A 12,331-nucleotide genomic window follows, 5' to 3' on the forward strand; every position below is an offset into this window, starting at 1 on the left:
GAGGACTCACAATTGTTTTACACAAGGCTTTTCTTGATTATAATAGTACTTACAAACTGGGCTAATTAATGTGCTGTTGTCCTTTTCAATCACAGGGGACAAAACTTGGGAATGCATTTTTAAGGCATTCAGCAAGCTTAAATGATTGCCACAAAACCAAATGTCTAGGTTAGTTGTGTCACGCTTTCATTCATTCATCTTCCATACAGCGTATTCTCATAAGGGTTGCGGGGGGTGCTGGGGCCTATCCCAGCCAACCACGGGCAACAGTCAGGGGATAACCTAGATTGGTTGCAAGCCAATTGCAGGGAACAAATAAAAAGACAACCACTTACAATCGCACCACAACCGAAATCGAACTCAGACAGCCCACACCAAAAATGAATTTTAATTGATTAGGAACTAATACTTCTAATATTTTAGCCAGTATGGGTAATTTAGAAATTACTCATTTGTGTAATGGAGATATCAAACCCATCTTCCAGACAGTTTGAATACTCTCAGTAATGAATGTCAAATTAAAATTATGAGTCACAGGATCTTCAACTTTCTGCAGTTGCGGGTGTGTCTAACCCACAGGTGTCAAAGTGGTGCCCCCGGGGCCAAATCTGGCCCACCACATCACCTTGTGTGGCCCAGGAAAGTAAATCAACAGTGCCGACTTTCTGTTTTAGGATCAAATAAATATGAAGAGTATAGACGTGTATTAAATTTCCTGATTTTTCCCCCTTTTAAATCAATAATTGTAATTTTTTAATCCATTTTTTTCCAGTTTTAGATCTATAAAAACTGAATATTCAGGGCTTTTAATCCAGTTCTTTTAATCCATTTGTACAAAACAAATTCTAAATATTATATCTAAAATAGTCTGGCCCACGTGAAATCAAGTTGACGTTTAAACGGCCCGCGAACCAACCCAAGTCTAACACCCTTGGTCTAACCGATGACCTCCATTGGATTTCTTAGTAGTACTAATTGTGCAAAAAGTTTTATATACAAGAGTATAGTCTAAAAGAAAAGTTGTTGGAAGCAGAGCTAGCTGGAACAATAGTATCAATAGTACTGCAATTCATAATATGTGTTTGCAATGAATGATGTAATTAAATGATAAGTATTCAAAACAATAAGGTCTGGTTAAATAGCAACACCACCCCAACAAAAATAATAGGTTGATAGGGTTTTATAATAGGGTGGATGAACTGATAGGCCGAGAGCAATTGACGAGCAAGACAAGTTTAGTAGACAGTCTCTCTCTCTCTCTCTCTCTCTCTCTCTCTCTCTCTCTCTCTCTCTCTCTCTCTCTCTCTCTCTCTCTCTCTCTCTCTCTCTATCTCTCTCTCTCTTTCTCTCTCTCTCTCTCACTCTCACTCTCACTCTCACTCTCACTCTCTCTCTCTCTCTCTCTCTGGTGAGAAACAGTTTGCTATGATGCTTAATGAATGAATGACATAATAATCCGCAAATTCTTAATGTATTTGGGAGCAGAAACAGATATTTTGGACCAGATATAGTTATTGTTATAGCAAAAACATCCCTATTGAGTTCACCCATTGCAATTAAGGAAATCAAAAGTCTCCATCACAACTGAATTGTCTTATTCAGTCTTTTTATAATGACTCCATTAAGAAGGCTATATTGTGTGATGTCATCTTAAGATGGAAAGATACAAACTACTCTACTACATTTATTCATTAACATTTAATATTTCACTTTTACCCACGAATTTGTGAAAGTTACAGTTATCAATAACAAAAGGGGGTTGCAAGGAATGTGATTTCTAGATGCGCTCTCATCTGCATTGAATCAAGTCGTGTTATTAGTGTAAGCTACACTATGTTGTACCCCTGTCCAAATGTCCAAAAGCAACGGCGAACAATAAAGGACTGTGAACACATCCCTGTCTAGTAATTCTGAAAAGCTTAAACTGAGCGGACATTGTTTTGTCTGTGATTAGGCCTATTCTAAAGGCGGAATTTTCATACAGCAGCTTTAGCCCTGATTGTTTTGTTAAAACACCAAACAGTCTGCCTCATGTCACTAGAAAATCTGTGTTCATATCCCAGCTCAGGCCTTTCTGGAAATATGTTCCCTGAAATGACTTCCCGCCAACAGTACACTGTTTTTTTTCCGCCACACAAGATAACAAAATCACGCATGTTAAGTTAATGGAAGACTGAAAATTCATCAATAGGTGTTAAATTGTTAATCACCGCGTGAATGATTACCTACTTTTCCACTACATGTACCAGCCTTGCAGTTGACTGATGAGTCTAGAGTTGTCACTACATTTCCTTCAGAATGAGTTGTGATGGTCTTGAAAAGGAACAGAAATGAACCAAATTTTCTTCTGAAGAGATTTATTCATCCATCAATGATCTCAATAACCTTTTTTTTAACCAAGGGTAGAGGCGATATTTTCACTGAGTACAGTACTTAAAGTATTTACATGTTTTAATTTACAGATTATATTTAAATATTATTTCATTACAATCTTTTCATATGCCTATAACTGTAACATTTAATAAGTTCACTTCTTGATAATTGTATTTGCATCTTTGTAAATCTTTGAAATTTACATGCAATATGGGAGTAATAATAGGGGCCCTACTTCACGGTTTTTTTCGATTAGTCTGGCCATTTCTGGTTCCTCAACCTAATCCATTTACTTTCCAGATTGTTTTTGTCGGACATCCTTGAAAGAATTACTGTATTTGAGATCCTCCACAACTACTTCATTTTGTACATTTTGGGGGAGAAAATAAAAATAATGAATCAGGTGCTTATTTGAATGTTGGGTGTATATGTGGGTGAAACCAAACAGAAAATAAAAAAGGGGCCTGAATGAATCACGGTCATTTGACATTAATTTGGATAATTACGAAGCAGAGGTCACTGTTATGGTCTCAACTGGGGAAATTAATTTATCACCCGTTACAGATACGAGCAGGTTGAGGATTAATCTTCATGTTCTAAATGACTCCATTTTAAATGGATTAGTCATGAATTGAAATCTGCTTGATGTAAAATGTACAATTAGTAGTGCAGAAGTCATATGTTGAACAGAATACTAATAATGTAAATCATTATCAATGTTTTCTAATGTTTAACATAACTGGTGTCATTGACCAAACAGCTTAGCCAAGGTGTTTCCAAATTCCAATGTGTGGTCCATTTAAAGCCCAGAAGTGCAAGAACCCTGACAGCCACCACCAGCTTTAAACATCATTCATTCATCTTCCACATCCTCGAAAGGATTGCGGGGGTTGCCGGAGCCAAACCCAGCTGTCTTCGGGTGAAAAGCAGACTATACCCTAGACTGGTCGCCAGTCAGTCATAGAGCAAACAGAGAGACAGACAACGACTCACTCTCAAAATCACACTGCCATGGAGTGGGAATTGAACCCAAGGTTAGGCGGAAGAATCTCTGCATTATCAGGTGCATCTAAACGTCATCTAAAAGTAACTTTCATTTAAATGACTCATGAGAAACAAAAGTTTATGCTATTTAAGAATTTGTACTTGCATGATTATTATTCATTTATTTATATTAGTGGTGGAGTTTGTCCAAATAAAATGTTGGCAATATTCTGTGGGATTGGTTGGAAACCTATATGCAATCCAAATCTCATTTTACAAGTTTTCTTATTACATCTGTTCCAGCCATAAGCGTTAAGCACACAGAGGTACATGGGGACAGATATACCTTAGACCAGAAGATGCTCAGAGGCTGATCTGGCCTATCAAACATACACAAGCACTTAGGCTCCTGTCTCAAGTGAATAAAGCATTCCAAGAAATGGACTTAGCCTGGTTTTTTGACACCTTATAAACTGTTGCGGTACAGAGAGTTACAATGTAAAGACCGAACAAAGTAAAAGTAAACAATAATTGATATTCCGTACCACTTATCTCACATGGGTCACAGGGGGTGCTGGAGACTATCCCAGCCAACTATGTACACCAGGCAGAGTACTACGTGATTTGCTGGCCAGCCAACCAGAGAGCACAATGAAACAATTTAGAGCAGGGATCGGGAACCTTTTTGACGAAGAGAGCCACAAACAATTCATATTTTCCAGTGTTATTCCTTGTGAGCCATACTACGAATTTAAAAGTCAAAATACATACATGTAAACGAGTGCCTTTTCAATTTTTTTTAGTAATTTCACCACTTTTAAAGTATAAAAAAATGAGTATTTTTTAAAATAATCTTTTGCTATTGCCTATCAATGAGAGGAGGCATTCCATAAGAGTTTACAGCGTAAAATGAAGATTAAAGCAGTTCTAGATGTAGTATCTCAGTTCTGTCACCAGCGGTTTACATATTTTAGCTCACAGGTTAGCAAAGAGCCAGATGCTCTCAGCAAAAGAGCCACATGTGGCTCCCGAGCCCCTGATTTAGTGTTCAACCAGCCTACCATGCATGTTTTTGGGATGCCGGTGGGAACCCTGGGATTAAACCCTCAATCTCAGAACTGTGAGGCCGATATACTAAGTACTCGGCCTCAGGGCAGCCCTTTAAATTGTACATTCATTTGTAAATCCATTGTATAAGAAGATAAAATGTGTGCAGTATGCCAACCACAAGACGTGTTACTGAGGTTATTAGGTTGCCAGGTGAGAAAGCAAGTAGGCAAGCCTCCTTACGTCTGCAGGGTAAGAGCATCGAGCCTGTTAGCTCGCAAGCAACATGATCTCTAGCGCCTTTCATCATAAAGTGTATATCGCAGCCACAAGAAAAGCAAGTGTGAATGCTGTATTTTTAGGGCTCAGTCACTTAAGGGTATGTCAACATGGCCTTGCTAGGCAGGGTATCATCACTTTTTATGGTGGGGACCAACCAATGAGTGGCTTCTGAAAGACAAGACAGTTTTGGAATTAGATGGTAGTTTAGTAAAGAGCCTGATATGGTAGTCAAGTTGAGAAAAGAGCGATATATTGGGATTTCATTGAATCCACAAATAATGGCGGAAGAGCATTTAAGCAAAAAAAGACAAAGTCTTCTTTTGTTCCTGCATGACTTACACGTTTTTTAGGTCTAAACTGAACCTTGTTGACTCCCAACATGACAGCATGATAAGCAAAGTGTTCAGGCTCTAACTTGATTAAGTACCAAGCCGAGGCCCACTCAATTAATAGGACCAATTGACTGGTGCAGTCCTTGCACGGCGGCTGCTACCAGTGGAATAAGCACAGCAACAACAAGGCCAAATGAACATTGATTAGGGCTTATATATGGCATTTCTGGGAAAGAGTTTTCCATGCTCCCACTTTCTCCAAAAATAACAGTCACCACCTCCTCCACCCAAAAAATAAATGAATAAATAAAATAATGTTGTAGATGTGGATCTATTGATAGTTTTGTTAAGTACATGCAGGAAGCCAGGAATATTTTGACACATTTTCTATTTGCAGGACTGCAGTAAGTGCTAAAACACATGGGATTTGTTACATTATACAAATTAATGACTTATTGGGAGGAAATTAAAGTGTCACTGGCAGTAATTTAGCTTTTGGTTGTGCAGATGCATCCAAAACTTAACAATGAACATCCTATAGAGTGTGAGTTAGAGTTGATCAATGGCAAAGCTCAGAAAAATGTTGGATACAACTAAACAATACTGCTATGATTTTTTAAAAAAAAGGTCCTAATTTACACCCCGGGAGCAAGAAAAGAGAGATTGGTGATCTTCATTCTCTCTTCATTCAGATAAAAGACAAGGATATGCATTGGAGATCTTTTCGATCATCAATGAAGATAAGCAGTATAAACACTCAATGAAAAGAAATGAAATCCGCCGTTAGTAAAATAGACATTGGCAACGATAGAAACATGATTAAAAGAAAGATAAAACTGTGATATTTTGCAAGGTGGCCACCATTACCACCATACACAAATTTATAGGTATTCAGATTTGGATGATGCCTGATAATCAAACACACACATGACCTTTACTACTCCTGGGAAAGCATTTCTTCAGGAAGTAAAGTCATATTGTTTCCAATCACATGGCAATGTGACACATAATGGAGCAGCCCCTCCTCCACTTAGGATGGCTAGTACAGCAAGCCCCCTGCCCCCAACTATCACCATCACCACCACCATCACCTTCCTCATATCCAACACCCCCGCCCAGTCTAATAGCTGAGACCAGGCCACAAAGGATCCTTGACATCTGTGTAGTTAATTAGAATGACTGTACATGAAGCCGCTAGAGATGTGTAATTATCAGCATACTGGCCGGGTGAGGGACATTTTCTTATAGTGAGCTGCATAGCGTTTTTAAGTGACTGGGGCCAATTCATACAGTGAAGGACTGAAACACAAAGACATGGTTTCCCCACACCCCATCTTTGTGTGTGTGTGTGTGTGTGTGTGTGTGTGTGTGTGTGTGTGTGTGTGTGTGTGTGTGTGTGTGTGTGTGTGTGTGTGTGTGTGCTTGCACAGGCTGTGGGTGGATGCATTTATGCACTGTCGCCTTTTTCTTCCCATGCAGATGACACCATGATTATTAGAGACAACAAGATGCAGAACTGTCTTTATCTTTCAATAATTAACAGCGATGAGCATCTTCACACACATGCAAGGCAGTAACAGACTTTGCTGTCAGTCTTGCCAAAACAAAAGGAGGACAAAAGTATTCAGAGGCCATTTGGGCAAGTGACATTTGCTTAGCAAAATTGAGTTCTATCATGTATATATATATATATATATATATATATATATATATATATATATATATATATATATATATATATATATATATATATATATATATATATATATATATATATATATATATATATATATATATATATATATATATATATATATATATATATATATATATATATATATATATATATATATATATATATATATATATATATATATATATATATATATGAAAATGATAGAATTCATTTTTTTAAAAACATTAATTTTTTGTAAATTTATTTATTTTATATATATTTTTCCACAATTTTCGCGCCTTCACTTATCGTGAATTCGCTTTGTGATTTTTCTCTGCTATTATTGAAAATATATAAATTTATATTTTATTTTTTTAGTTCATAAAAATGTGAAAATCCACGCCAAAACTCGTAAGTGGAAGCCACTCTTGCTACTAGGACTCATCACTGAAGGATAATGGGGTGACCCTACTTCGCTATTTTTTTTTATTATCGCAGCCATGTCTGGTCGACATCAATCGCGATATTCGAGTGATAACTGTAAACATTCATATCGTCACAAAGATTGCAGTTTGTTCTGGAGCCTATCCCAGCACCAGGCGGGGGACACCCTAATCCAGACCTGGACCATCCGGTCCTCGACGGCTGCTGTTGCAAGTTTTTGTTCCAACCAATCCAACACAGACAGTTTCACTAATTAGATTTCTGCTGAATCAAGAAAGACCTGACTACCATCCACTGATTGCACTTCTAAAATACCAGATTGGTGGAAAGGTTTCCTCTTATAGGTTGGAATGAAAACATACACCCACTGCGGCCCTTTGTGGAATTAATTGCTCAGGTCTGCTCTAATCGGTGCCCAGCCAATCGCAGGGCACAAGTAGACGGACAACCATTCACGCTCACAGTCACACCTAGGGGCAATTTAGAATGTGCCACCAGCCTACCTGTATGTTTTTTAGGATGTAGGAGGAAACCAAAGTCTGAACCTTAGTTTCAAGTCCACTCCTTTTTAAATAACAACACCAAGAAATTGTGTGTAAGTGGGTGAAACCACACAGAAAATAGTCAAAGAAATTGCCTGCCTACGCATACCATGCGTTCAATTGAGCATGAAAAAGTAAGTATAGAGTTGACCATTGTCCATGCATTATTCCAACCAGTGCCACAAATATTCAGTGTGAAGGGACAGAAGGAAAAAAAATCTCAAATGCAATATATAAGCATCTCGCACCCGCCCACCTGCCCAGCATGAGCTTGAACACAGGCTCATTGCTTCTGCTCAAAAATCACTCTTGCCAATGGCAAAATAAAATCCCCAGCAAAACTGCAAGTAAAATACTCAACCACACGCTCCTGCAAACAAGCTGTATTTCCATCACCTCCCCAGAAAAGAGCTATAGGTATAGGACGCTTCATTCAAAATGCATTGTTTAAATTATTCTATCACTTATGAATGAATAGACTGGTGTTTATTCATACAGTATCACTATGATTTTTTATGTATGGAGAAGTGAAATGAACTAAGTTCCATTAAAAAAAAAAAAAAAACATTGTTCAATCTACTCACGGGTGCCATCAAATCGTGTGGCGATGGTGTCCAAGAAGGTGTTCTGAGGGGCCAGCAGTCCTCTCATCACCGGCATCCTGCTCCGGGTGGACTGGCTTCTCCTGACACGGCGCCCCGGGGCGCCGCTGGTCTCCTCCTCTCGCTGCTCAGCCCCAAAGCTCGGAAGGAAGCAGGAGGTACCCGGTGCGCATCCCAGCCCCTGGAGGAGCGCACCGATCCGAGAAACACGCGGCGGCTCCACCTTGGCACCGCGGGGGCTGTGACCATAATCAAGCCCAAGACGGGAGAGCGTGCTGGGGGGGTTTGGCGTTTGGGGTTAGTTAATACGCACCTCCCTGCTGGCTGGTGCGCAAAGGTGAATTTGTTTTTACTTGCAAAAACAAAGAAGACACGCTGTAAACAATGGATGGTTGGACTGTGACTTTGTGGTGCTGATGATGTGTGAGTGAATCTTATAGCGACAAGCTCCTCCTCCTCATCATCATCTCGCTCTCTCTCGCTCTCTCTCTCTCTCTCTCTGTCTCTCCATTTCTCTCTCTCTCTTGGTCTCCCCCTCTCCTTCACCCCCCTCGCTTTTCCCCTCCTTGGTTATCAAGGGAGAGCAGATGCCAAGTCACATGACGCCTGTAAGGACCTAATGATGTGGCTCTTTTACTTTAAGGTTGGAGAAAAAGAACTGCCAGTTCATGTTCTCTTCTTGGTTGCTTTTGTTGGGCAGGTGGCAGGTGCATAATTACATGGACAGTTGCCGTGTGGAACACCCCCCCCCCCACACACACACACACACATAAAAGCCTCTGCACATTCAGCAGTTTAAATGCATGGTGATGTATATGAAAAGGAAGACGATGTCCACATTTTCATGACTGAATTTGATTAGAAAAAGATTTTGCATGGTGACCTGGTAGTGTGAGTGATTAGTGTGTTGGCCTCCCAGTAGTGGACCTGGGTTCTAAACCAGGCTGGTCCACCTGCATGGAGTCTGCATACTCCCCCTGGACCTGAATGGGTTTTCTATGGGTAGTCTGGTTTCCTCCCACATTCCCAAGACATGCATGGTAGGCTGATTGGAGACTCTAAACTGCCCAGTTCATTCTTTAAGTTTTTTTCATAAAATCCTGCATTTAATCAGATTTTGACTAATGCTTGTTTACAATAAAACATGCCTGCACTAAAATTATTTTTATTAATTTCATATTTAACAAAAACTTTAGGGCTGAATGACGTTGGAGAAACTCATTGAAATAAATCATTGTCCTATTTGATTATTTTATACAAAGTAGTATACAAAAATAATCCTCCTAAAGTTTAGTTTCAGGATTAATCGGGATCAAATCGAATCTTATCTTTCATATGAGACAATAAGCAATTCTGGTGTGAACAGAGGCACCTGCAGCTTTGCAGGCTCTCCTTTGGTGCCCCATAAATGCTTGAAAGCAAGAGGAGTCACTTGAACAGGAAGCTAGTGCTATCTTGTGGTTCAAAAGATAAGTACAAGTAAATGTGTGTATTTTACAAAGAAAATATTAGTGAATGCATAAATAATTGAAATGTTGCCTTTTTTCATTGGGTTCGAATCCAGATTGCCCCTCTCCTGTATGGAGTTTGCATGTTCTCCCTGAGTTTGAGTGAGTTTCCTCCGGATAATTTGGTTTCCTCCCACATTCCAAATACATGCATGGTAGACTGGTTGAACACTCTAAATTGCCCTTTAGGTATGAGCTGAACATGAGGGGTTGTCTGTTTTCTAATGCTCGGCTATAGGCTGGGCCCCAATTCAATGCTCCCCCGCCTCTGGTCCATAGTCAGGCTCCAGCACCCCCATGCGACCTTAGTGAGGACAAAGCGGTTCAGAAAATGAGATGGTGAGAGGTGAGTGTTGCACCCCTAACCAACTTCATTTGAAGGAATAGTAAATTACTATTCCTTCAAATGAAGTTGGTTAGGGGTGCAACACGCGATAACCACTACACTATGAACTATTCAATAGTTCATAGTGTAGTGGTTATCGCGTTTACCTAACATGGGAAAGGCTCCCTGTTTGAAACATCATGCACATTGTTATTTGAATTGTTCAGTACACTGTTTTGCTGTTTAGGATGGGCCTGCTACCTATGCTTCTAAAGTGTAGTTTCCATAGTGTAGTGGTTATCACATTCGCCTCACACGCGAAAGGTCCCCAGATCAAAACTGGGTGGAAACAGCTTTTGCTTGGATGGTTGAATTGTTCCCCAAGCAGTACACTGTGTAGGGATTTGGTAGGTCCTGCTTCCAAATCTTCCTTGAAAAAGCATTTTCCATAGTGTAGTGGTTATCACATTTGCGTCGGCAGCGAAAGGTCCACAGTTCGAAACTGGGTGGAAACAGCTTTTGCTTGGATAGTTGAATTGTTCCTCAAGCAGTACACTGTGTAGAGATTTGGTTGGTCCTGCTTCCAAATTGTTATTGAACAAGCAGTTTCCATAGTGTAGTGGTTATCACATTCGCCTAACACGCGAAAGGTCCCCTGTTCGAAACTGGGTGGAAACAGTTTTTGCTTGGATAGTTGAATTGTTCCTCAAGCAGTACACTGTGTAGGGATTTGGTAGGTCCTGCTACCAAATCTTCCTTGAAAAAGCAGTTTCCATAGTGTAGTGGTTATCACATTTGCTTCACACGCGAAAGGTCCCCAGTTCGAAACTGGGTGGAAACAGCTTTTGCTTGGATAGTTGAATTGTTCCTCAAGCAGTACACTGTCTAGGGATTTGGTTGGTCCTGCTTCCAAATTGTCATTGAACAAGCAGTTTCCATAGTGTAGTGGTTATCACATTCGCCTAACACGCGAAAGGTCCCCTGTTCGAAACTGGGTGGAAACAGTTTTTGCTTGGATAGTTGAATTGTTCCTCAAGCAGTACACTGTCTAGGGATTTGGTTGGTCCTGCTTCCAAATTGTCATTAAACAGGCATTTTCCATAGTGTAGTGGTTATCACATTCGCCTATCTCAAGAAAGGTCCCCTGTTCGAAACTGGGTGGAAACAGTTTTTGCTTGGATAGTTCAATTGTTCCTCATGCAGTACACTGTGTAGGGATTTGGTAGGTCCTGCTACCAAATCTTCCTTGAAAAAGCAGTTTCCATAGTGTAGTGGTTATCACATTTGCTTCACACGCGAAAGGTCCCCAGTTCGGAACTGGGTGGAAACAGCTTTTGCTTGGATAGTTGAATTGTTCCTCAAGCAGTACACTGTCTAGGGATTTGGTTGGTCCTGCTTCCAAATTGTCTTTGAACAAGCAGTTTCCATAGTGTAGTGGTTATCACATTCGCCTAACACGCGAAAGGTCCCCTGTTCGAAACTGGGTGGAAACAGTTTTTGCTTGGATAGTTGAATTGTTCCTCAAGCAGTACACTGTGTAGGGATTTGGTAGGTCCTGCTACCAGATTTCATTTGAAGAAGTGGTTTCCATAGTGTAGTGGTTATCACGTTCGCCTCACACGCGAAAGGTCCCTAGTTTGAAACTGGGTGGAAACAGAATATACTTCGTTGTTTGAATTGTAAAAGTAGTTCACTGGATCAGGGAAACACTTGGGCCTGTGACCAAATATGTTTGAGGGCCAGGATTTCCATATTGTAGTGGTTATCACGTTTGCCTAACACGTGAAAGTACCCCTGTTTGAAACTGGGTGGAAACATAATACTATTTATCATTTGAATTGTTTATCAAGCCGTATACTGGATCAGAAAATTGTTAGGCCTGTTACTAACTTCATTTGAAGGAACAGTTCATAGTATAGTCATCGTTTACCTCACATGGGAAAGGCCCCCTCTTTGCTATTTAAAATTGTTCTCCATGCAGTTCACTGGATTGGGAAATCTATTCAATTTTTCTTTGATTTAGAAAATTATGTTTTGAATATATCTGATTGATTGTGTTGTAATGTAATGTTAAATTGCATTTTGGTAAATGAAAACCTAAATTGAAAATCCAAAAACATTTACATATATTTGATGCTAAAAAATAAAATTATTATTTTTTGGGAGTATACGAAATACCGTTGATTTAAAACTAAAATTGACTTGTTGATTTTATTG

The 12,331-nt window shown here is 39.6% G+C and overlaps 1 protein-coding gene and 7 non-coding genes across 8 annotated transcripts in view; 7 read left to right on the forward strand and 1 right to left on the reverse strand.

Annotated features, from left to right (window-relative positions):
* The window catches only part of kcnh3 (potassium voltage-gated channel, subfamily H (eag-related), member 3), a 99,766-nt gene extending 91,093 nt beyond the window's left edge, over window positions 1–8,673 (reverse strand). Inside the window, exon 1 of the mRNA XM_077728433.1 lies at window positions 8,264–8,673. Coding sequence (XP_077584559.1) covers window positions 8,264–8,339 — 76 coding nt within the window. The 5' untranslated portion in view covers window positions 8,340–8,673. The remainder of the gene's footprint in view (window positions 1–8,263) is intronic.
* A 1,720-nt stretch (window positions 8,674–10,393) lies between these two features.
* Window positions 10,394–10,466, forward strand: trnav-cac (transfer RNA valine (anticodon CAC)). Its single transcript has one exon. It is a non-coding gene; the product is annotated as a tRNA-Val (tRNA).
* A 253-nt stretch (window positions 10,467–10,719) lies between these two features.
* trnav-aac (transfer RNA valine (anticodon AAC)) lies at window positions 10,720–10,792 on the forward strand. Its single transcript has one exon. It is a non-coding gene; the product is annotated as a tRNA-Val (tRNA).
* A 90-nt stretch (window positions 10,793–10,882) lies between these two features.
* trnav-cac (transfer RNA valine (anticodon CAC)) lies at window positions 10,883–10,955 on the forward strand. The gene has a single exon. It is a non-coding gene; the product is annotated as a tRNA-Val (tRNA).
* Window positions 10,956–11,045: 90 nt separating this feature from the next.
* On the forward strand, window positions 11,046–11,118 carry trnav-aac (transfer RNA valine (anticodon AAC)). Its single transcript has one exon. It is a non-coding gene; the product is annotated as a tRNA-Val (tRNA).
* A 253-nt stretch (window positions 11,119–11,371) lies between these two features.
* trnav-cac (transfer RNA valine (anticodon CAC)) lies at window positions 11,372–11,444 on the forward strand. Its single transcript has one exon. It is a non-coding gene; the product is annotated as a tRNA-Val (tRNA).
* A 90-nt stretch (window positions 11,445–11,534) lies between these two features.
* trnav-aac (transfer RNA valine (anticodon AAC)) lies at window positions 11,535–11,607 on the forward strand. The gene has a single exon. It is a non-coding gene; the product is annotated as a tRNA-Val (tRNA).
* A 90-nt stretch (window positions 11,608–11,697) lies between these two features.
* trnav-cac (transfer RNA valine (anticodon CAC)) lies at window positions 11,698–11,770 on the forward strand. The gene has a single exon. It is a non-coding gene; the product is annotated as a tRNA-Val (tRNA).
* The last annotated feature ends 561 nt before the right edge of the window (window positions 11,771–12,331 follow it).

This window comes from Stigmatopora nigra, chromosome 11, assembly GCF_051989575.1.
Source record: "Stigmatopora nigra isolate UIUO_SnigA chromosome 11, RoL_Snig_1.1, whole genome shotgun sequence".
Lineage (NCBI taxonomy): Eukaryota > Metazoa > Chordata > Actinopteri > Syngnathiformes > Syngnathidae > Stigmatopora > Stigmatopora nigra.